This window comes from Stylophora pistillata, chromosome 8, assembly GCF_964205215.1.
Source record: "Stylophora pistillata chromosome 8, jaStyPist1.2, whole genome shotgun sequence".
In the NCBI taxonomy this organism is placed as follows: domain Eukaryota; kingdom Metazoa; phylum Cnidaria; class Anthozoa; order Scleractinia; family Pocilloporidae; genus Stylophora; species Stylophora pistillata.
In genome coordinates, this window is record NC_142526.1 from 13,963,013 (window position 1) to 13,986,211 (window position 23,199).

At 38.4% G+C, this 23,199-nt stretch overlaps 1 protein-coding gene and 1 pseudogene across 1 annotated transcript in view; one reads left to right on the forward strand and one right to left on the reverse strand.

Moving 5' to 3' along the window:
- The window catches only part of LOC111335728 (uncharacterized), a 42,807-nt gene that overhangs the window by 6,007 nt on the left and 13,601 nt on the right, over positions 1–23,199 (reverse strand). The window contains exons 14-39 of the mRNA XM_088729959.1: positions 22,963–23,079; positions 21,725–21,814; positions 21,052–21,183; positions 20,715–20,968; positions 20,300–20,402; positions 15,791–15,907; positions 15,432–15,694; positions 15,022–15,100; positions 12,945–13,067; positions 12,481–12,721; positions 10,961–11,103; positions 9,941–10,189; positions 9,204–9,481; positions 8,652–8,757; positions 7,491–7,838; positions 6,138–6,173; positions 5,721–5,844; positions 5,284–5,355; positions 4,827–4,898; positions 3,293–3,364; positions 3,087–3,158; positions 2,437–2,508; positions 2,223–2,294; positions 1,769–1,840; positions 1,408–1,485; positions 53–1,104 (exon numbers count right to left, since the gene is read on the reverse strand). Coding sequence (XP_088586085.1) covers positions 53–1,104; positions 1,408–1,485; positions 1,769–1,840; positions 2,223–2,294; positions 2,437–2,508; positions 3,087–3,158; positions 3,293–3,364; positions 4,827–4,898; positions 5,284–5,355; positions 5,721–5,844; positions 6,138–6,173; positions 7,491–7,838; positions 8,652–8,757; positions 9,204–9,481; positions 9,941–10,189; positions 10,961–11,103; positions 12,481–12,721; positions 12,945–13,067; positions 15,022–15,100; positions 15,432–15,694; positions 15,791–15,907; positions 20,300–20,402; positions 20,715–20,968; positions 21,052–21,183; positions 21,725–21,814; positions 22,963–23,079 — 4,437 coding nt within the window. The remainder of the gene's footprint in view (positions 1–52; positions 1,105–1,407; positions 1,486–1,768; positions 1,841–2,222; positions 2,295–2,436; positions 2,509–3,086; positions 3,159–3,292; positions 3,365–4,826; positions 4,899–5,283; positions 5,356–5,720; positions 5,845–6,137; positions 6,174–7,490; positions 7,839–8,651; positions 8,758–9,203; positions 9,482–9,940; positions 10,190–10,960; positions 11,104–12,480; positions 12,722–12,944; positions 13,068–15,021; positions 15,101–15,431; positions 15,695–15,790; positions 15,908–20,299; positions 20,403–20,714; positions 20,969–21,051; positions 21,184–21,724; positions 21,815–22,962; positions 23,080–23,199) is intronic.
- Positions 16,560–18,576, forward strand: LOC148725123 (uncharacterized; annotated as a pseudogene).

Here is a 23,199-nt window from a genome sequence, read left to right on the forward strand (position 1 = left end):
AATCACACTCAACAGTATTATAGACAAAAAAATTGGATGAAATGGGACTAGCCTTGAGATCCATGTAACTGTAGTGAACTTTTTTGAAAATATCTCCTCAACCTTTCCTTCTGTTCGGTCATTTTTCTCTTCATCAAGGGAGTGGAAAATGTGTACAGTATAGGATTTATGGACGAGTTTACGGGGAGGACGAACACGGCAATCCACACGTAAGCTTGCCTTCCAGGATCATGAAATTTCCCGATTAGTGACAACATTCCGATTACAATGACAGGCATCCAACAAAGGAAATCAGTCAGAATGATAAACATCATTCTTCTCGCCATTTGCGATTCTCTGTTCATGTTCGTTGACCTGATATTCTTGGCGATTCCTCTGACAGTGAGGAACATGACTACATATGCAGTGAGGATATAAACAAAGGACGCAAAATTCAACGCAATAAAGATCCCCACAGCATATTCCCACCCAGCTTGACGATCTGACGAAAGTTGCAGAGGAAGACATACGGCAGACTTTCCATAAAATCCTACGGTACGCTCACCGTCATAGAAATAATCCAACCCTAACATTGGAATAACCGATAACAGCGTTCCGAAAATCCATATGACCACGACAATAAGGTAAGCAATCGCACGATTCATTCGTCTCATTTTGAAGGGAAAAACAATACAGACTAGTCTATCAGTGGTGATGAGTGTTAACATGAGTACTGACACTTCACTTGATACCATAGACAGCACTCCAGTCAATGCACACGTTATTCCTGACCTCCACTTGATGTCATGTTTAAAGTACTCGCCTTGCCATTGTGCGTCTTTCACAGCAATGATAAGCAGATAGATGCCCATTAGAAGATCTGAGATCGCAAGGTTCGTTAAAAGAAATGAATGTATTTTGTTATTTTCCTTTACGATTGATCGCATCAATATTACGAAGAGATTTCCAAGTAGAGCAGACAGCCCCAGAATCCAAATACACACTTGGACAGCTTTGTTTTTCATCAGATCAGAACAGCTTGAAAATTCATCTGACGGAGAAATGCATCGGACACCAGGGGCTGCTTTTTGGGCATAACAACAAAGGATGAACTCGTCAAGGAGGCTGAAACAGAAATAATTTTGGACTTGTTTGAATTTATAGAATCTATAAACAAAATGTTAATTATGTCGCCGAAAAGATCACCGAGATTACCTTTTTCATTCATGAGGTTCTAGAGCACTCGCTTCGAATTTTTAGCGATAGAGTTATGTGGGTTCTGAATTTTTTCAGGCTTCTTTTCTGCAAGTTTTGTAATCGCAGCTCATCAGCGAAGAATTTTTTTCACTACTTGCATTTCATTTGCAAGTAAACATACGATTCACCTCATTCGATTGATTTTTATCAGTTTACCTATCAATTACTCACATTTCCTTTAGACTACTCAGTTCATTAAAACTGTCGGGTGCAAAGTCTCTCAAACTGATGGAATTGTTCTGCAAATCTCTAAAACAAAGATCTATTTGTTAAAAAAAACGTACAAAAATAACTTGAAATAGAATAATCAAAACTGGCGGAACAATGAAGAAATCGTATCTTCATACAAAATTTTTATGTATCTAAGAACTTTGATTTAGATGTTGATAGAATTATTGTAATTATAAGCAGTTTTGCAAACATCGGATATTTTCATTCTTCCAATAGGCAAGGGCATTTTTAGGTTTGATACATCATTCAAGCAAAACATTAAAAGTCGCCGTTGAAAAACTAACAACAAAGTGATTCTTACAATTTCTCCAGAGTGGAAAGCCCAGCAAATGTCTTGGAAGTCAATCTTTTTATCTTGTTGTGACTTAGAGACCTGTAACCGAAAAACACTCTGCACTTCTACCAGAAAGGTTTCTATGTTGTGCTTCTCAGTGTGTTTTCACCAAGTAAGCCCAGAGTATCGATTTGTAAAATGTCGGTATCAATTGCAAGGCGTCATTATATTCCGGGTGTCAAGTATAGAATGGTTACAGTAGTAACTGGGGAACTGTTATGTCAGTACTGTAGTTTTATTTGCCTGCGGATAGCATCTTGTGTCTTTAAGATTTCTTGATTTTGAAATGATAATGATAATGATAATAACTATGGTACCAGCTGAGAAATGAAACAACAGAAAAAGTAGAGTAAACAGAGCTAAAAGCTAAAAGCTGAAGCTAAAAGAAAGACAGATTTGCAAAACAGCTCACTACACTTACAGTACTTTAAGTCGTGATAAGGCCAAGAAGGTATTATCAGGTAACTCCTCCAACAAATTATTTTGAAGATACCTGCAAAGAGATTGGTAGGTCAAGATATAATTCTAAGAAAGAAACAAAAGAAACAAAATACCAAAAGTCAAAACCAAAAATTAAACAAATAATGACCAGGTCATTATGATCAACAACTGAGATGTCTATCGTGAGAACTTACAAGTATTGTAGCTTCCGAGTGTTGTTAAAAGCATCCTTATCAATAACTTTTATCCGATTTTCTCTGAAGCTTCTAGAAAAAAAAAAAAAAAAAAGGGAGAGAAAATTGTAAATTCAGGGTGCATAATTTTTTTATTTGTGAGTTCGATAATATTCATCACCAGCATGCCGCCTGCAGAAGATCATCGACTTTACATGTTTTCTCCCCACCCCACATAAGTAATGAATAGACCTTAAACTGTTTTTAAAAACTGTTCAAAAGCCTGATGGCAGTTCTGATAAAGAGAGAGCAGTGAAAAGTTATTAAAAGGTGCTCCGCTTTCAGGGTTTGCTGGAACGATATATTGCAATGACTCATCCCTGGCTCAACGGTTAATCGCTGAAGCGATATTTCACTGAAGCGATATATCGTGATGATTTCCCCCACGGTCTACAAGATATCTTTGTAGCGATTTATCGCTGGAGACACACATAGTTCGACGATTTAACATCGGAACGAGATATCGCAGGACTCTCCGATATCTCGTCGATTTATAGTTTTGAGGTGTTCATAAAATAAACGATATTATATCGCCGATATATCGTAAGAACAAAGCGTGATATTCGACAATGATCGTTTGCATTACTTCTGCACAGTGCTGTACTACTCACAATATTGTCAATGACACCAGTGAAGCCAGACTAGTTGATGATATGTCCTCTATCAAGTTTAAACTACAGTCCCTGGATAAGAACGAACAGAAAAGGAACAAAAAAAAGATTTTAGATTGTTATGCTTTTGTTTCAATGCTTGTCTTAAAGTTTTGGTTTAATTTTGTTTGTTGGATGGTTTGTTTGTTTTTATTCATCATACTTACAAAATCTGAAGGTTTGACGCATTACGGAAAATTCCACCCGGTAAAGTCCTTAAGAAATTTTCCCGAAGCTTCCTAAACAAGAATAATCAATTAAATTTGTGTCATAAACGAGAGTGGGACAAAAAGGTAAATACAGCAATTTTAAAGCTTCGTATTGGTGAAAGTTAGAATAAGTACAGTTTAATTATGATTTCGACTTGGCCCGACACGGGCCAATGTTCTTTACCGTCTACTGCTTCTAACCTTCTACGCATGTGATGAAAACATGTTGGCCTTTCAAACTTCAGGGTTCAAAACAATTAAACTTGAAAGTTTTCGCGCTCGCTTGTACGCTTAATCAACCCTGATGATGGCAAACAGCCGAAAACGTTTGATTTAAACTTTCTTTTATTTAATAATTTTTTCTTAATATTTTAGCCTTGTATATATAATATTACTCCTGTTCTATGCAAGCTTCACTGGTTACCAATTCAATATAGAATTATTTTTAAAATACTCCTGTTAGTCTACAAAGGTCTAAAGGGTTTAGCTCCGGCTTATATTTCTGAACTTTTACATTATTGTACCAGTTCTCGCTTACTACGCTCTGCTTCACAAAGACTCTTGAGCATTCCAAGGACATCTCTGAAGACATATGGTGACAGAGCTTTTCGGCTGCTGGCCCCAAACAGTGGAACGAACTACCTTTATCACTCAGATCATCAAACACTTTGGCTGTTTTCAAAAAGGACTTGAAGACTTATTTGTTTAAACTTGCCTTAAGTTGACAGTTTATACTTTAATTTCCTTTTTAATTATTATGTAATCTCTTTTTTTTTTTATTAATTTGTATTTTTTTTAATCATATAGTAGATATTGTAAAGCGTTATGAAGAAGTAGTCGACTTAGCGCTATATAAATGCTTATTATTATTATCATTATTATTATTATTATTATTATTATTATCATTCTGTATAGTTTTAGATATGCTTTTACTTATCAGATTATTAGACTTTGAATCTGTTCAGATTTGACTCCGTTATTTATAGTTTTCCAGACGCTTTGACATTAAAAAAAAGGAGATGTGAGCCGAGAGTTACTTTGGATCGTTTTTTACGCTTGCTTTTAATATTTTGTATTGTAGAGGATTTTATGGAAATTATTGCTAAAATTAAAAAAAGGTATTTTACTTATTATTATTATTATTATTATTATTATTATTATTATTATTATTATCATTATTGTGCAAGATCTATCACTTGGTTTCCCGACTCAGTGGATAGCGGTAGGCAGCACTTGAAATCTCTTTCCTTTTTTGTTGACTGCAAACGCCATTGCCGACCACCATCAAAAGGCCCGAAAATCATCTTCAGAGGGCACGCAGTGCAAACCTTCATCTGCAGTGAATGGACGGAAAAGCTGTGAAGTTCAGTTTTCAAAACACTGAAATTTGATAGGTTAACAGAACATGTTTTTATCATGAGTGTGGAAAGGTAGATGCAATCGACGGTAGATTCAATTACGATGTGGCCTGCACTTCAAACTCCATACTCACAAAGAACGCAATGAAACAGCATTTTCAAATGCACTCTTCTCGATTCTGAAGAGGCGGTTTTCACTCAAGTCCCTGCAGAGAAGCCAACATAGTATTTGTATACTTCGATTTTGTTGGTCTTACGTCATTTACAGTTATATCATGCAATTCAACACTTGCGTTTAAATTTCAGATTCTCCTAAATAGATCCTTGAATAAAGAGCTGTTTTCAAAGTCTCCTACCTAACTCTTATTTTCATTTGAAATATAAAATCGATATTCATTTCGAAGACTCTTTCGAAAGGCAGTCATTAATCAAGTCAAATCCTCGGTAAAAATGCATCCCTCAAGGAAAGAAATAAAACTTATCCACGAAACATTTTTTTTATGATGTTCTGCGTGCGGTAACCAAAGAAGTGATGAAAGTACATGCAATTATCAATCACATTAGTCAATGGTTAATTAAGAGTGGACTCACAAGTAGGTTAACATCAAAAGGCCAGAAAATTGTTTCCTGCGTAGATACGAAATCTTACTTTTCTGAAATAATCTGTCAAAAACAACAGGAAACTTATTATCAGGTCATGAGCAAATATCACAGAAGTAGACAGTTAAACCCTTTAGTCAACAAGGGAAGTGATTGCACGGTGGAAAAAAATCAGTGATAGTTCATCATAACTGTACTTCGCCACAACAGATAACGACAACCTTTGGCACGATATCAACGGAAAAATATACATCCTCAAATGAAAGAAACAAAATCATTCCTCTCGTCTTCTGCTACAAGCGTAAAGGAGATTCCCTATGTTAAGATAACTTAACCATGAACCTATATCTCCAATGTCGGACATCCTAACCCCAGTTTTATCGTGGAGTTAAAGCACAAAATGGCTGTCCATGCTCTTCATTTCTTACATTGCAGCTGTGTTATTTGGCATCTTTTCTGGTACAGCCTTCAGCTCTGTTCCTTTTTTAACTGTGATCACCATATCTTGACTGCTGGATGAGATTACTTTGCATTCACAGCAAGAAGGGCAACCTTATGAGAAAAATTAGGGCTACCTTAAATGTATAGGCAGACAGAATATTAAGATTAAGATTATAAAACATGTGAGCACCATCGTATTAAACACGTCCAATACAATTGTCTGCTCTTTTACAAATTAAGTACAGGCTCGTGGGAGAAAACTGGGCGAGAGGACTTATACTTGGCGGGTCTCTCTCAGTGAAGTCACAACTTAAAGTCAACTTCAGGTTTAACCGAGTGGAGAACGCCTAAGAGCTTCACTACCCTACACAGGTTTAAATCCTTATCATTTGATTCTACGTTACCATCAAAGTTGATGCAGTTTGAATTTCCAAGGGGATCTAAAGAAAGAAAAAGATTCACTTTGTAATAATCTAGTTATTTACCTCCTTGATTTTAACTCTGTTATAGCAGTCTACGAACAGAGAAACATAAGTTGGCGATAACAACCCCAATTACTATAGCTAGCAGCGCCTGTGGTCAATATGAAGCAAATCCTGTGTTCTGATCGTCTACCCGAGCGGGCAAGATTGGTCCATCTTGCCTGCTCGAGATTTCCCGCTTTGATCCCGTGCGAGAGCGGACTTACGAAGTTCATGTTATTTGGACAATGTCGGTCACAAAGTCGCAAAAAGCGGAAGAAGACAGTAACAGAATCAGCAAAGAAACATAAACAACTTTAGTTGGTTTATTTTGCTACGAACACAGTTGGCTTTCTTTACCAGCTCTCGAAATAAAAAAGTTGCTCTTGATTCTTATTAAAGCGAAATATTTTCACTCAATGATAAATCCCACTTTATTTACCGAGCTTGTTCGTTCAAGATGGCTGGATATTAACCTCGTTCTTCTTTTCTTTTTTTTTCTTTCGTTTTTATGGACGCAGACTCTCGGTCCAAAAATAAGTAAAAAAAAAAAACTCGGCTAATATTCAGCCGTCTTGAACTCACACTTGGTAAATAACGCATATATACAAAGCATCGTCCGATTCAGAGTAGCATTATTTATGATAACGAGTCTTAAACACGAAGGCGCGCTTTAAAAGGAGCCGTATGTCCCACTGGACCATTTCTCAATCAACCGTCGTGTGATGTAGAACTCTTAGAGTCAAGTCAGCTTGAGCTACAGCTACTCCAAAGCAGTGAACAGCGGGCGTATTCCTCAAAATTGTTTTAGGGTCTTCATCACAATACAGGAATTTCTGAGATTTGTATTCTCTTTCTCCAATGAAAACTGTCTTTCTTTGTGGCAGTAAATTTAAGATCGAAGTAGGTGGTTCGCACGTTACCTCATGCCACCATCAGTGGTGGAAGTAAACAATAGATATCTCATTAGCTCCTTTTGTTCGTCTACCAGCATTTAAATTTGACCCGCACGCGTCAACGATGAGTGACAAATAAGCCTAGGTCTTCCCAGGAAAGACTTCCTTATATAGCGCGCCTTCGTGTTTAAGCTATTCTGGGACGAAACTCTTTAGGATGAAACGTAGTCTGTATTGTTAACGCTCTTGCTATAAATAAAATTACCGTTACCGATAATTTAACAATTCTATTTTTCAATTCATATTTCAATCAACCTTTCTCTCGAGCTGTTGAACTGTCAGGTATAAGCAATTGTATTTATAGTGTTTTTTAAACATGCGCTTTAATTTTAACGCCAACCTTCTTTTGAAGTGAAGTGCAGTTTAAATCCGGGTCGCGTCAAATTGTCGTTGCTTACAAACTTTATTTTCATGACGTTGGTCGACGACTCAAGAAAGTCTGGATATCGCAAGCCACAATATCTTCCCAGAAGAGTTCTTGCTTTATTTTCATCTCCATCATAAACTTCAGTATAATCATTATTACAAGTTGGATGATCCTCTAATTGGAATTCCACGAAACGTAGCTTAATTATGCTTTTTGGATCAACCTTGATCGTCCAAAGACAGAGAGTTTGAGGTGGATAATAACCAGGGTAGTGCGGAGAGAAAATAAAGCCTGATGAATTGGTCAAGTCTTCAATGCATTCTGAAAGACAAGAAGATCTAAGGCGCTAGTGTTCAACTCAAAGGGTATCATTAAGTTTTATCAAAATACTGTTGAAAGAAAACACTGCAAAAAACAAAGAACTAGTTATTTTAGGTGTAGAAATATTTATATAAAGCTTGAAATGAAATATTTCCCTACAAATAGAATTTTTATGCTTTTCCCTATTTTTTTATTTTTGTTAATGATGGTGTGTCACTTTCACTGATGGCGTGACAACATCCGGGGGAATTTCAAGGGGTCATGGAGGGTTCAATGAAATGATGTCTCCTATTAGAGTGTGATGCACTTTGATTTATTCTAGATAATCGAGGCATTCACTTTTGCTACTTGTAGTAGTGATAATTGTTTTTCATCCCTCCCCTCCCTAACCCTTTTTCCCTTGGCAATCACTCTGGGCGTGTAAGTAAGTAAGTAAGTAAGTAAGTAAGGACTTTATTTATAGAGGGGACACGTAACAGCTGTATAGCTGACAAACCTGTGGCCCTCTGACAAACCTGTGTTTTGCGTGTTTTGGGGCCTCACCCTTTCTGGGCCAGGAAAAAGTTTTCCAGTGTAAGTTTAAGTTAAGTTGGCTATGTGCCTTTGTTCATAGGCAATTAACTCCAACCTTGAGTTTGTGATTGTCTTCAGGCCCAGTAAAGCAAGCTTCAGGATATGCAGCACTATTTTTAAGAAGTGGTGGTTTTAAAAAGGGGGTAAAACATAAACACAAATGAAATCGTAGACGGTTGATGCTATAAAATACACTCACAAACAGACAAAAAAAAAGCGCCCCATTTAGCTTACATTTACCTGGTGTTGCCCTGAGCGGGACTGGATGACAGTATCCAGGCTGTACTTGTAAGCCCCTGACACCAACAAAGCCAGGATAATTGCCCAAATCCGCCTCAAAAGAAACCTGGAAATGTAGCCATCAAGTAACTGGAATTTATAGCCTCACAATGAAGATGGTAATTGTAGACAAAAATTTTGGCAGTTATTGAACGCGCATCATCAAGACAGCTAAATGGTTTGCTTCATCGTAAAAGAGATCAGCGAAAATATCATTGAAATACGTATTGCAGCTGTAATTTTGAGCAACTTACTTGAGGTGAAAACGTATTCGTTGTTTGGATCGTTTGATTTCTAGCCTTAACTCGAAATTCTAGTGGATGGTGACAATAATTATTTCAACTTTGTGTAAAAGGGCATTAGTTTTTCTTTCGATCGTTTTCCCATTCCAGTTCGTTTCATAAAAAACCTAGCATATAAAGCAACCCCAAGGCAATGACTGTCACTCGGGAGCAAGAGCACAGCCACACACATGTAGCCCTACCCCATAATTTCCTTTGTAAGCTTACTCACTCTGTATGTAGTTATACTTGGCAAGGCTACTCTTCCATACTTCCATGTTCTTTCTGCGTTGTTAAACTTACTGGCCGCCCATATTATCCTTCTTGTATGGTTTGCAAAGTTCATGTGTTGATAAAAACGAAGGAAGCGTCTTCCAGAGCCATGTATGATGTACCTAAATAGCACACAGACGTAGTGTGCATCATGTGATCGCTTATAAAATGGACTTTCAAACACAGACACTTGTCGAGATAAAGATGTTCGGTTAGCTGACACAATGATGCGGAGACCTGCGTGTTGAAACGGATTGATAATTATTACAGATATCAGACTCTCATGATTGTCCCATGTTTAAGTATACACCGCCTTTAGTTTGAACTGTTATGAGATATCACGCTATCAGTTAAATGAATAACAAAAATATGAAACATTTCACTTTGTACATGTTAGGCTACAAACGTCAAAAACTTTTAAATTTAAAGACGCCTTCACACACATCAACATCATAAATGCATATAACTTCAAACCGAGACAGGCTGAAGAACCGTAAACGAAAGCTGAGTTACAATGGCGTAGCATTCGCACCTGCCTCAATTTTTTTAGGGAAGTCCTGGTTCGCTCAGCACACCAAGAAACATAAATGTGCACATGATCTCTTTGGGTCAATAAAGGCAAACGTAGCGTACACGTATTCCGTAGAAATAAAGGCTACTACGATTAACCCTATTTGAAGAGTTGCATGCACCAACCTTCACTGTCTCTACACGTCGTAGTTCTTTGAATCTCGACATCTCCAGTGAGACCATTCTTAAACTGGGACCAACGAAAAATTGGATTCATCGGATCCTCACCACAGCCGTGCGACATCCAGGTGATAACGTGTTGATCGAAGAATTCGTCGAATATATTAACATGGCTGATAATACCGATGAATTCGCCAGCTTTTGACACTAATTTTGCCTGATCGTTTGTTAAACCAACCACAAACTCACCTTTGCCTGTTGAAAAAGGGGATGGATTTAATTCAGTTTTTTCTTGTTTCAAAATCAAAATCAAAATCCTTTCTTTTCCTCCTCTTGCCTGTTCTCATCAATTTATTTTTTTTTGTTCCAGTAACAGGGAAAAGGGTGGATCCATGCATGCAGCATAGGTGTATGCCAGGTTGTTATTACAACTTATCCTTTTTTTTTTGTCAACTAAGGAAGTTAAATGCACTGCAATTCTTTACTCCCCCCATTCCCCTTAGTTACGCCCTTGTAAAGCCAACAACACTGGCGAAAGGTTCTCACATCTGTCAGCAAGCATTCGAGTAGGGGACTGAAGATCACCAAAACAATCTGTTCTACAAGAATATTATAAACGTGCCGCTAACTAGTTCCAAAGACCTGCCCAACTGTAGATTCTGCAATCAGTTGACAGTAGAAGCTGGTTTTTTTTTCCTCACGGGAAATCGGGCTCCAGACCTCGATGAGAACAGAAAGGTACTTTCCATGCTTACCAGAGTCAATCACAACTTTCCAATATATTTTTAAGCGATCGCCGTCAATAGTAATTTAATTTAATAGTGATAACGTCTTTTTGATCGATTTGGTCATTGAAGCAGCAGTTAATAAACAACGCCAGAGTAGTCTTATCGATGTTGATTGTAACCTCTGCATTATTTGATGACTGTTTCCTTAATCACTTGTAATCATATGTGTACTGGATAGGCTATAAGAACAAAGCCACAAATACAGTTTCTTTGCACTTCAGGCTAGGTAGCCATTTACCGGGAATTCTATCTCCTGCAAAAAATCCTTCATCTAAAAGCTGTCCTTTGTCAAAGTAGAAGTACACTTTTCCATCTATAGATTTCCACGCCAAGCAAATATGATGCCACTTTCCGTCGTTTGCTCTGGCACTTGTCCTTAATCTGTGATATATATAGAGGATATTAAACGGTGGCGAGAAGATATGACTTTCATGCTCGAGTGGCAAGAACAATATCTCATGAGTGAGCGCAGCGAGATATTTTTCGTGCCACCAGAACATAAAATTCATATCTTTGAGCTAGCGTGTAATTTTCTTTTTATTACTACGGACAATAAATATACGTGGTAAAGATTCAAAGGCTGGCCTTAATAAAAAATACTGGTTATCAATAGAGACAAAATACCTGTGCCTAAATTATTAAAGGTTTTACAGTCACGTAACATCTTCAGTTGGGCCAAAATACACGTGAACTGGTTTTATGGGCTTTGACGAAATTCGATCACTAGCTCTGACCTGAATTGTCCAATACTTTTATTTTCAGTCTCTTTTCATTACGAACCTTTGAGGGCTGTTCAGCACGAACAGAACAAAAATCAACCCGTATGTACAAGTTTCGTCGCAACTTTCGTGAAATTCCTGGAAAATCTTTAAATCATATAGCCTTTTCTTTTTGGTGTTCTAGTTATCTCGTTCGAAAAATGCATTTAAATCTTCGCCGCCTACCGTAACAAATCTGACAACTATTTAATGTTTCAAACAACAAACAAACCAATTTCATTCAAAAAAGTCTGGAAGGCGAGAATCGTGACGTCGTTAATAAATATCACCCGCTCGTGCTATATACGAGAAGTACGCCACTCGGTTCCCGATGAAAAGTTCGTATTGATTCTACGAGTGTTTTAGTTCTCTGTAAAACACTCACGTCCATTTATTAAACAAGAATATGAACTATAAAAACGGAAACTGAGAACTGCAATCCTAAAGCTCACTGTACTTTCTCGACAGGATATCTTTGGCTACGTCATCAAGAACATTTTCTTCTGTTCTTAAGGAGAAACAGCTTTTCCATGAATTTGATGTCAACCTGAGAACATCAACTGCCTTGGTGTACCTTCTTGACAGAGGTGGCTGGTAAGATGACCAGTGTAGGATGGATTTGTTAGGCTTTTTGTAACTGACCATACACGAAGTTCAAAGGCATTCCAATCACTTTGAACTGACCGGCCTATAGAAACTTCCCAATGATTTATCATTCGAAATTTGTGGACATAAAAATGAACTCCCAACCTAAACTTAAAAGCTGTTTTTTTCGCCTTTAAGTCAATTTGGCCTCTACGACCAAACACCTCTACGATCTACGTCATTTTACCATTTTATGGCAATAAAACACAAAAAATATACCACTGTACTACTCTATAGGACAGGGCAAAATTAAGTTTCCATATTTTAGACCTGACTTTTTCAACCCGAACTTCGAAGCCCAAAATAATATTTTTTGGTCATCAAGAACACTTAATACTTTAGGAAGCAAACGTACTTTTTCTCGCCAACGTAGACATAGAACCCTCTGTAGTCAATGAGCGCAATTGCAGTCACATATTTTCCATTGTTTTCATAGCGTACTCTGTACCATAGGGGAGTGCCTGCGCTGGTGTTGTCTGACGATTTCATCCAGAGGCAGATGGTAAAAGCCGAGAGATCGGGCAAATCAGTTATATTTACATAGCCGCTGTGATTGGCAGAAAAATTCATTTCGTAATTGCTTTCCTTCTCAACGCCTTTAAGGAAGTAAACGAGAAAATTGTTATTTCAAGGTCGATAACATTTAAGCGAAAAAAGGAGAAGAAATTAAATGAAAGACAACTTAGAAAATCCCGAGTGTGCGTGTATCAAAAAGAATTCCACAAATTCCAATTTCAGCACGTTTTCATGCTTCTAAGCACATACCAACCCTCTCTTATTTGCAATTTGGAAGCAATAACAAAAAATCTTTGTTTCAACCTTGTTTGGCATAGGTTGATCTTTCGTCTATGTTCCTCGTCGTTTGTTTCCATGGTGTAGTGCTTTTCTCAGTATTGACCCATCCATAAAAGCCTTGACGAAACTCCAAACAGCTGCCGTTAACTTGCAAGAGGACAAAAAGAACCTTTCAGTATATTTGCAATTTTAGGTTCATCATTATCAGCATCATTAATAGAAATATCGGTATACTTGATCGTTTTCAAAGTTTTGTTTTAAAGTGCACCTAAACCCCAAAATTTTTTTTTCGTTTAACGAAATAATCTTATTTTTTTGAGTATTTCTGTTCAAAAATTTGTTAATTTGCTCAGATCTTTAATTTTCTGTGCCCAGTCAAAATACGGAAAATCGGCTACCATCTTGCCCCACGACCGAGTTTAAAGAGGAATGGTTCTAGCGGGTAATGTGACGTCAAATCGAGAACACGAAAGTCTACATTTCACACATTTTCACTTGTTTGGGAAGGTTGTCGTCGACATTGTCCGAAATATGCCGACTAGGTGTGTATGAAGCGCGAAGCCCTTTTTGCAAATTTCGCACGTTGCTACATCCTTCTAAAACACACTTAGTCGGCAAATTTTCGGACAATATCGACAACAACCTTCCCAAACAAGTGAAAATGTGTGAAATGCAGACTTTCGTGTTCTCGATTTGACGTCACATTACCCGCTACAGCCATTCCTCTTTAAACTCAGTGGTGGAGCAAGATGGCGCCGATTTTTCCATATTTTGACTGGGCAAAGAAAAATGAAGACTTAAGCAAATAAAAAAAATTTTACACAGAAATACTCCAAAAAATACGCTTATTTCGTTGAGCGAAAAAAAACTTTTTGGGTTTAGGTGCACTTTAAGGAAAAATCAGTTAATAAGTTAGGCGAACTTCCTTTTTGGTATCAAACGCCTTTTTAGTGTCCCATGCGGTTTACTGGGTCGTTTTATTATACAGTAGTACTCTTTAGATTAATACAATGCGAAATGTACATTCTTATATTGAAGTTCAAAAAACGTTCGGAACTGACGTAATTAGATAAAAATAATAAGATCAATTTGTGTAACTGATATGAACTCTTAGAAACTCTTATATTTTTGGTTATTCACGTAGAATTACGCCTCGTGCAGTGTAACTGCACTGAACATACTTAGAATGGGGTTATAGTCAAAGCTGGGTCTGTTTATTAAACATTGTGTTATTGAGCGTGCTTTAGTAGCTCGACAATCATTGCGTTAGATTCCCTCTACAATTCTGATTTTATAGCATTGGGTTTAGCGTTAAAAAGCTTCGTTTTAGTATATACCACACAGATTCGAAAGAAATAGTTTATTTTTCTCGATACAGTCGACTCCCGTTATTGCGGACGGACACTCTAGGGGGAGATTTCATTTCCGTAATAGCGAGAGTCCATAATAGCGGGGTAGGAGAGAAAATTGTTTTTTGGTGTGAAATAATATGTAACTACGCAAACATAAAGTTTCTAACTTGGCTTCTCGAACCGGAAAAAGGTCAGACCGCAAGCAGAAAATTCTCATAATCGCACCCGATGGAAGAATGGTTTTTTTATTTTCCTTTATCGTGATATCGCTTCATAGTATGCGGGTCAGGATTTCGGACGAAGTACTCAAGTGTCCACTATAACCAGCTAAAAAAACAAGTGAGATGCTGCAACAACAGCGAAGTTTTAAGGAGCGAGCGTTTTCTTAGTAGGTATATTGTGTTTCTTGGTAGCTAATTGCTCGGCTCAAGCTTTTCGGTGTATGTACCTTCGTCAAAGAAGGATTACAGGAAAGTTACAGAGCCGTTCTATGAAAGAAAAATGGCGCTGTTTTGTTCAAATATTAGGTAAGTACGATTTAATATTTTTAAGAAACCGTGATTAAAAATTCCAGATTGTAGGTATCTAGGACACCATGAGAGCCCATCCAGAGAAATCATATTAGACACATAAATGAAATACATCGAAAATTCAAATAAAGTAATCCTTCAAACATAACATTGTGAGTATGAACGTGAAAATGCTGAGAAAAATTATGAAGATGTAGCCGGTCAAACTGTGCTGCATACCATTACAGGGCATTCTTTCACAACTTTCAGTTTGAAAAACAACATCGTCTATAGCAATTGTTCGCCCTTGGAATAAAACCTGTTAAAAAACGAGAGGTGACAGTTAAGACCTCTATTATCTGAGCTTAATTTGTATTTGATTACCTCAACCTTGGAGTTTTCATTGAAATGTGAAAGCCGCATAGCTACAGTATGTTTTGAATAGGCCTTCTTTTGTACCACCTGATTTCCATAAGAGCTTGATGACTAACAGAGAACTCATAGCTGTTATTTAATCTGGTCCATATAAAAGATAAGATAACTTTCTAACCAGCAACTGATTACAGTTGAAAATACGTCTAATTTAAACGTTTAAGCTGTATGACTGATTATTAACTTCCTTTGCATGTCCTCCAATCTGCTTTACTTACCTGATAGGAAACTGAAAATGGAATGATGGGCAAACGAGCAAAGGTCCAGATTCCAGTTTCAGAAGAGGTCAACAATGTCCTTTGTGTCTCGTTTGAAATTAAAGTCACACGAAGAGAAGCATGTCCTTCTTTACCGATGTAATACCAAAACTGCAAACACTTCCAACCCGCTTTAGAGAAAATATGAGGGCTCTTTAAACTTCCGTAACATCCTGACCCACCGTTGGCCAGTCTTGAACAGCCTTTATGATAAGTAAAACCTCCTTTAGGAAGAAGAAGAAGACCAAACATTTATGACGTAATTTACTTTCTACGGCAATTCTTTTCCATTCACTAAGCTCATTTGACTATTGACCTACCATCGGTGCCTTGCCAATCTCTTAACGAGAACCCAAAGGGGAAAAACTTGCTTATCAACCATGTTCCGGTGGGCTTCCAATTGCAAAGATCTTGCTCAAATAGGCATCCAGTATTTTCTTCAAGAGGTGTAGATAAATAATCATTTTTAGCCTTACAGATTGTAAAACTTTCCCATTTTGACAAACAAAAAGGTGCGATGATATGTAATAACTTTTATGTGGTGGCGGGAGGGGGGGGGAGTTATGAGGTCTGAACCAAATTTCCCGCTTACTCAAATAAAGTGATGTAAAACTCACTTCTCCTTTCCAGGTGCAATGTTTGCTGCCTGGCTCCTTTCTGGATTGCCAGGCAGGAGATCATTGCATAGTGCCTCTCCTACATTAAAGTGCATCTAACAACGCCTTCTGACATCACCGTTTCAACAGAGCTGTTATCGTGGCGCGATTGAGTGTCCAGTGCGATAACCAGATGGGTGGACTGGGTTCGTTAGCCACAGTTGTGCGCTAAACTTGAAGAAAGATAGCTCAAATTCCTACCTTGGGTAGATTGAGCTTGTAGGCCTTATAAGTTAATCTGTCTCAGAGAAAGACACCCTGATGTAACATTTATGACCCGTGGGACTCGCTGTCAACGTCCTCGCTCGTTAGACCATAGCAGATGACCTCGGGAACAAAGTGTGGGATCAGTTCAGCACAATTCACCTAAAGGCCCCATTGTGCAGGCCCAAGTCCTGAAATGATGCGAATCGGGCGAAAATAGCAGGTGGAGATGACACTGAACGCTGCAGTCCCAATTGTGGATGCAAACTGTTCAGGTTTTTGGTCATCTGTTGCCGAACCTGGAGATGATGACATAATTTGACAGCACCCTGAATGTCAAAGCAGCCTTTTCTAGGGACTGCAGTGCTAGCTCCACCTGTAGAGGAGGTGGCTTAAACAAAAGTAGGGTGGTTTCAACAAAACTAAGATCCACTACTCCCATAAAGGCTGATAGTTTCTAAAGAAACTGTTTGGGGCTGCGTCGGTGGGGGTAACGAAATAATTTGAATATATCAACAAAGTTGAAATGGTAAATTGGCCACCTTTACGATTATAAAAGCTGACGTCTCGAGCGTTAGCCCTTCTTCGGAGCGAATAGAGGAATTGTGGGTTGTGTGTCTTTTAAAGGCAGGAAATGGAGCTTTTAAAGGCAGGAAATGGCAACGAGGAAAACACGAATAAATTAGTGGAATGAAAGCGTTCGTTGATACCTGTGGGATTTAGACTGCCGGTTTGAAAGATGAGCTTTTGTTCAAGAGTTTTACGGCTTTCCGTGCTACCTAAGTGTAAGGAAAGACCGCAGATTGCTCTTCAAATTTTTCGTGACTTTAATTTCCTTGGCCAAAACAAACTTCTTTTAACCATGGATATTACGTCTCTTTACACTATTATTCCTAATGGCGAAGTCCTTCTGGCCCTTAACAATTTTTTTGATCAACGTACTGTTAAGGAACCTAAATCCTAAACACTACTACGCTTAGCCGAACTAGTGCTCAAACTCAATTGTTTTTCATTCGGGGACAACTTTTTCAAACAAACCAATGGTGTAGCCATGGGTACCAAAATGGGACCTAGCTATGCCAATCTTTTTGTATGTTTTGTCGAACACCAATTTTTCAGCCAATACAACGGTTCCAAACCTGAACGCTACGGTCACTACATCGACGACTGTATCGGCGCCACCTCCTCTACCAGAGAGGAGCTGACTCAATATTCATAACCGCAGTCAATTCTTTTCACCCGGCTCTGAAATATACCTGGGAAATTTCTGACAATTCTTTCTCCTTTTTAGACATCAAAGTTTCAATTGAAAGCAACGGTTTATGCACTAGTGTGTATTACAAACCTAAAGAGTCGCATAATTACTTGTTGTATTCGTCTTCGCATCCATCTCACGTTAAGAATTCCATTCCTTTTCCTCATTTTCTAAGACTTCGTAGTTTATGTAGTGATAACTATGATTTCCACCACAAATCAGAGTCAATGTGCCAGTTTTTCGATAAACGTGGTTACCCTCATTCTGTCGTTCAAGCGGGTTACCACCGCGCCCAACTTATTGATCGACATTCAGCACTACAAACGTCACACAAGGAAGATTCCGATCGCATTCCATTCACTCTCACGTTTCACCCTCACAACCACTCAGTTAAATCCATCATTCTTAAAAACTTTAAATAACTTCAAAACGATCCAGAGACAAGCGCTCTCTTTTCGCAGCCTCCACTCATTTCATTCAAACGCGACAAAAACATAGGCAATATTTTGGTCATAAGTTCTTTTCAGACTAATGACCAACCAGGCACTTTCAAATGCGCTCGTGCACGATGTAAAACGTGTCCTTTCCTTCACAATACTGAGAAAATATCGGGACCCAAACGATCCATTAAGATCACCGATCACTTCACGTGCACCTCCGCCAATATAATTTATTGCATAACTTGCACTTATTGCAAAACGATTCACATCGGCGAAACAGGCAGAAGACTAGGTGACCGATTCCTAGAACATCTTCGCGACGTGGAGAGGAATGACAAGGACACATCGAAACCAGTCGCTAGACATTTTAATTTACCTAATCATTCTAAGCAACATATGGCAATCTGTGGTCTTTCCTTACACTTAGGTAGCACGGAAAGCCATAAAACTCTTAAACAAAAGCTCATCTTTCAAACCGGCAGTCTAAATCCCACAGGTATCAACGAACGCTTTTCATTCCACTAATTTATTCGTGTTTTCCTCGTTGCCATGTTCCCACCAATAACGTAGCCTCATTTTCTGCCTTTAAAAGCACACACAACCCACAATTCCTCTATTCGCTCCGACGAAGGGCTAACGCTCGAAACTTCAGCTTTTATAATCGTAACGGTGGCCAATTTACCATTTCAACTTTGTTGATATATTCAAATTATTCCTCTACTCTCAGTTGGCTTGCCACGGTCAACAGGCACCTTCTCAAACGGTTCATCATCATCACAGAACGTAGGTATGCACCCACCCGTATTGGTCCAAAATCTCTTAAACTCGCGTGCCGAAACCACATAACTATCCTCATTGCAGCTAGCAGCAATCATCCAGAACTTCCTTCCCTTTCATTAAACACGAGTTTTGCAGATTAAACATCGACATCACAGCCCTCAGGCGAGAGTACCACCCTCTTCACATTGCTATTAGAAAGACTGGACTGCAAACAGTGCAGTAGTTTACCTACCTGAGGTGCACCATTTCATGAAAGGTCGAGAGTGACAGGGATGTTAACAACAGACTGGCAAAGGTAAACTTTGTCTTGAGCAGACTGTAAAAACGTGTGAGTAACAAAAAAAATCGGTACCAAGATCAACATGAGCAAAGCCTTTGTCTTCACCACCCTCCTGTACGGCTCGCAGTCGTGCCTTATCTACCATCACCATCAACGGCTCAAATAGTGCTTTTAAGGAGGCTGGATATATTTTTTGGCGCGCGCAGACTGGGTTCTGATTGACCCGGGAATTTTAAAAAGTTGAAAAAAAAAAACAAACAAACAAACAAACAAACATGGCCGCCATGCTTAGGCCAAAATTATTTTTTCATCGCCTGGTAGACTATGTTTTACACCTATAGGTAGGCTGCCTACCAGTTTTTGAGAAAATTCAAGTCAAGTCTAATTTTGGACCCAGCATTGCAACCCAGCAATGTTGCCATGGCAACGAACTTTTCAATATATTTATAACAAACTGATTCTTCAATAATATCTTTATTTCAGGGGAAAATGTGATCGCGATTCGTTAGAGCTAAGCTTCGTAAGTTTAGTTTAAATATCTTGCATCAGAAAAGTGAAAAACTATATCCAGCCTCCTTAAAAGTGCCGTCTTCTTACCATCCTTAACTTCCACTGGAGTGACTTCATTACCAACGTCGAAGTCTCAGAACAGGCAGAGATAAATAACATCGAGACTTAGCTGCTACAATCAGATAGGCTAACTAGGGCACGTCTATGTAAGGTGAACTATCTACTGGCCATTGAGGCCCTGTAAAGTGAACTAGTTACTGGCCATTGAGGACAGCCATGCAACATCACAACATCAACTATGCATTCTCCTCTTTTGACGTCTCTTGCGGAATAGAGACGCTGCGACCTCAACCTTTCACCTGACCTTTGTCTGTAGTCAATGCAGCTGGACCTGCTTAACCCGTATCGGCCTTGAAAGCCAGGAGTGCCTGCAGTCGACGTGTACTGCCTTCATATTGGTATATTTATACTGGTTCGTGCTATACACTTTTCATGTGGAGTATAATCACCATTCTTAAGATTTGAAAACTTTAAGCCCACAATCGAATACTTTTGTACCTTCTTCACCCTGTTTACAAGTTAATGGTTAAACTTCTTTAAATAACCGGATCTTTGAAGAAGACAAAAAAAATTAGTTTTAACATTGCAAGTCTACATAAGAATTTTTAAGATATGAGAGACGTGAAATGAAATTGAAAGCTGACCATTTCCGTATACGGTTTGACAATTTTCTTCATCCAGGATGAGAAGATCGTCGAATGCTATATCACCCTGAACACCACTTCCACGGACACCCTCTATCGCAATCTAAAGGAAAGATGATTTTGACAGCATGAAAAAACAAACATTAGAGCAAGTAGAAAATCTGAGACCTCCAGTAGTAGAGTTTGCTAGCATTTTTCAGGATTTGAATAACTAAAATTCGTCACTAATCGTTATCGATTGTTATTCCCAGCGTCACCATCGCCGAAAATATAGCTAGCTAATTGATGCAAGTGTGCTTTTCAAAGAAGCGCTCAATTTCAGTCTCAATTTCAAAGTAGACTATCCATGTCTACTAATTACAACAAATCACGAAAGCTCCCTTTGAAAAATAAAAAATAATGGCACAACTCAGACCTTATGACCGGTAGAAACGTCTTTGTATCCAACTTGACCAAAGAGCCAATCAGGACCTTGCTGGCCAGTTTGACTCCACACTATCATCCTTGAATCATTCTTTAGAATCAATACATTTAAGCTGCCGACATCTTTTCCTTTCATGTGATACCAAAACTGCACACATGACGCTATGCCAGAGGCAACAACATTACTAGTTAGGACAGCAGTGTCACCAGGATCATAGTCTGATGCCTCCAGATATATGTACTTTCCTATGAAGAAAAGGGGAATTCAAATAAAACGTAAGGTAACTGGCGAAAAGATCACAATGTAATGTCGTCCCAGTAGTACCCACCTAAAGGTCGATATCTGCTATGGTCAAAGTCCGGTCCAGTATTCTCTGTGGGCGTTGAACCTGAGCCAAAACTCCATCGAACTTCAGAGTCTTCTGTCAATCCACAGAAGCCATCCTGGAAGTCGCACTTAGCTATAATCATAAAATAGTACCAAAAACTGCAATAAAGATTACATGGTAGTTGTCTCAACGGTGCACTGTTTAGAAAAATTGGTTTCTGTTCTCCTACGAGTGGGAGAGGAATTTAAAATAGAGCAGCAAGTCGCTGTGAGATTGATATGTAAGGATTACAGCGATGTCAAGATAAGCAGAGTTAGAATTGAAAGGAATGTAGATTTTTTTGCCTCGACCCTTACTTAACCCGAGATATCAGAGCATTCATTTCGTCCATGTATATAGATAAGTGTCATTTTTGCACAACTCGTGTAAGAGTTTTTTGTTTGTTTGTTTATTTCGGTGATACCCTGGCGTTGTTGGTTAAGTTTAAACTCGTCACACTTTCCCCACCAGGGGTGCATGATTTTTATGTATGAGCACGCGTAGAAAAGACTTGAAACTTTTGTACTTGAAAAAGTGTCTTAAAAGGAACCCCTCGATCAGGCACGTAAGAAAAATAAATTGTGCAACGTATTTGGTTGTAACCTTTCCTGAGGTAAAAATTCCGGCATCATACCTCTGTTCCTACTACAAGAATGCGTAGACGCATGGTGCTTCTCTTTAAGTTTTGCACAGCCTAAATCCAGAAGTGAGCAGTTTGAATATCCTGTAATGTTAAAACGAATGAGAGAACGTAGTTAATATTTCACTTGCCATAAATTAGGTCATCAACAAAGTATCGGTAACTATTATGTTCCAAGGAAATCCCAGTGATCATCAAACAGCTGCACGACACCATAGGTGACGTCTGTTCTATAGCCAAGTAGCCCTTCCAACTGGAGCTTATCACAGTTTCCTTAGCATGAAAGGATGGATGGGATAAAAGCCCATTGCAATTTATCCCTTACTATTTCATCAGGCCTCCCTGGATATTCACTGGCCATTTTCATTTATACTCCTGGATGAAGTGAGGCAAAGTGAAAGTAAAACGTTTTGATTAAGAACAAACCAAGTCCATCCAGGTCTTAAAACCAGTATTGACCTGCAGAACCGCTCTCGACGCAGAGTCCAGCGGACAAACCATTTGGCTAACACGTCTATCACACGCGCGGTATCTTAAGATAGGCACAAAGGACAAAACTCAAAGTTCTTATCATTAACAATTATTCCACAAGTGCGTTGGATATGAGATGATAGATAGCCAAAGAGGCGCGTAGCGCCTCGTTGGCTATAATCATCTCATATCCTACAAGCGCGAGTGGAATGATTTTTTTTATTAAAAAAACGCCCCCAAAATATTAGACAAATCTTCTTGACTTTATTTTGTGAGAAAAAACCGGATGTTACAATGTACAGGTATTAGATTATGGTATATTGGCTCATATACCATAATGGCTAAGCCAATAAAAAGTCTTGAATTCAATTATCCAATGATCCAGTTTTTAATAATGAACAATTATTCCACGAGCGCGCGTTGGATATGAGATGATAGATAGCCAACGAGGCGCTACGCGCCTCGTTGGCTATAATCATCTCATTCCAAAAAGCGCGAGTGGAATAATTGTTTTATTTAAAACACCCCTAAGAAATTATTATTTTGTTAGAAGAAACCGGATTTTTTAGCTCCCTTTAGATTTTAAGCTGACGCGTACGCTTACCATATTTGTAGATTATGGTATATTGGCTCATATACCATAATGGCTAAGCCAATAAAAAGTGTTGAATTGCATTATCCAATGATCCAGTTTTTAATAAAAAACATTATCCACTGGTCTTAAATTAAACTTCATTCTGAACTTAAAGAAAACAACTCACCACATAAGGATGGCTCGTCTGTACCGTCTTCACAGTTTTTTTCGATATCACATGTCAAAGACCATGGAAGGCATTCACCACTGGCGCAGGAGAAACTATTTTGGGGACAGCCAATTCCTTTTGCAAAACAAACTTTTATCAACAAATACAAAACAACAGTAACAAAGATATCACAAACAAATATCAATACTTAGTGCTTTTCCCATCTTTCCCTTGCTTAGAATGCTGAGTTTGTAA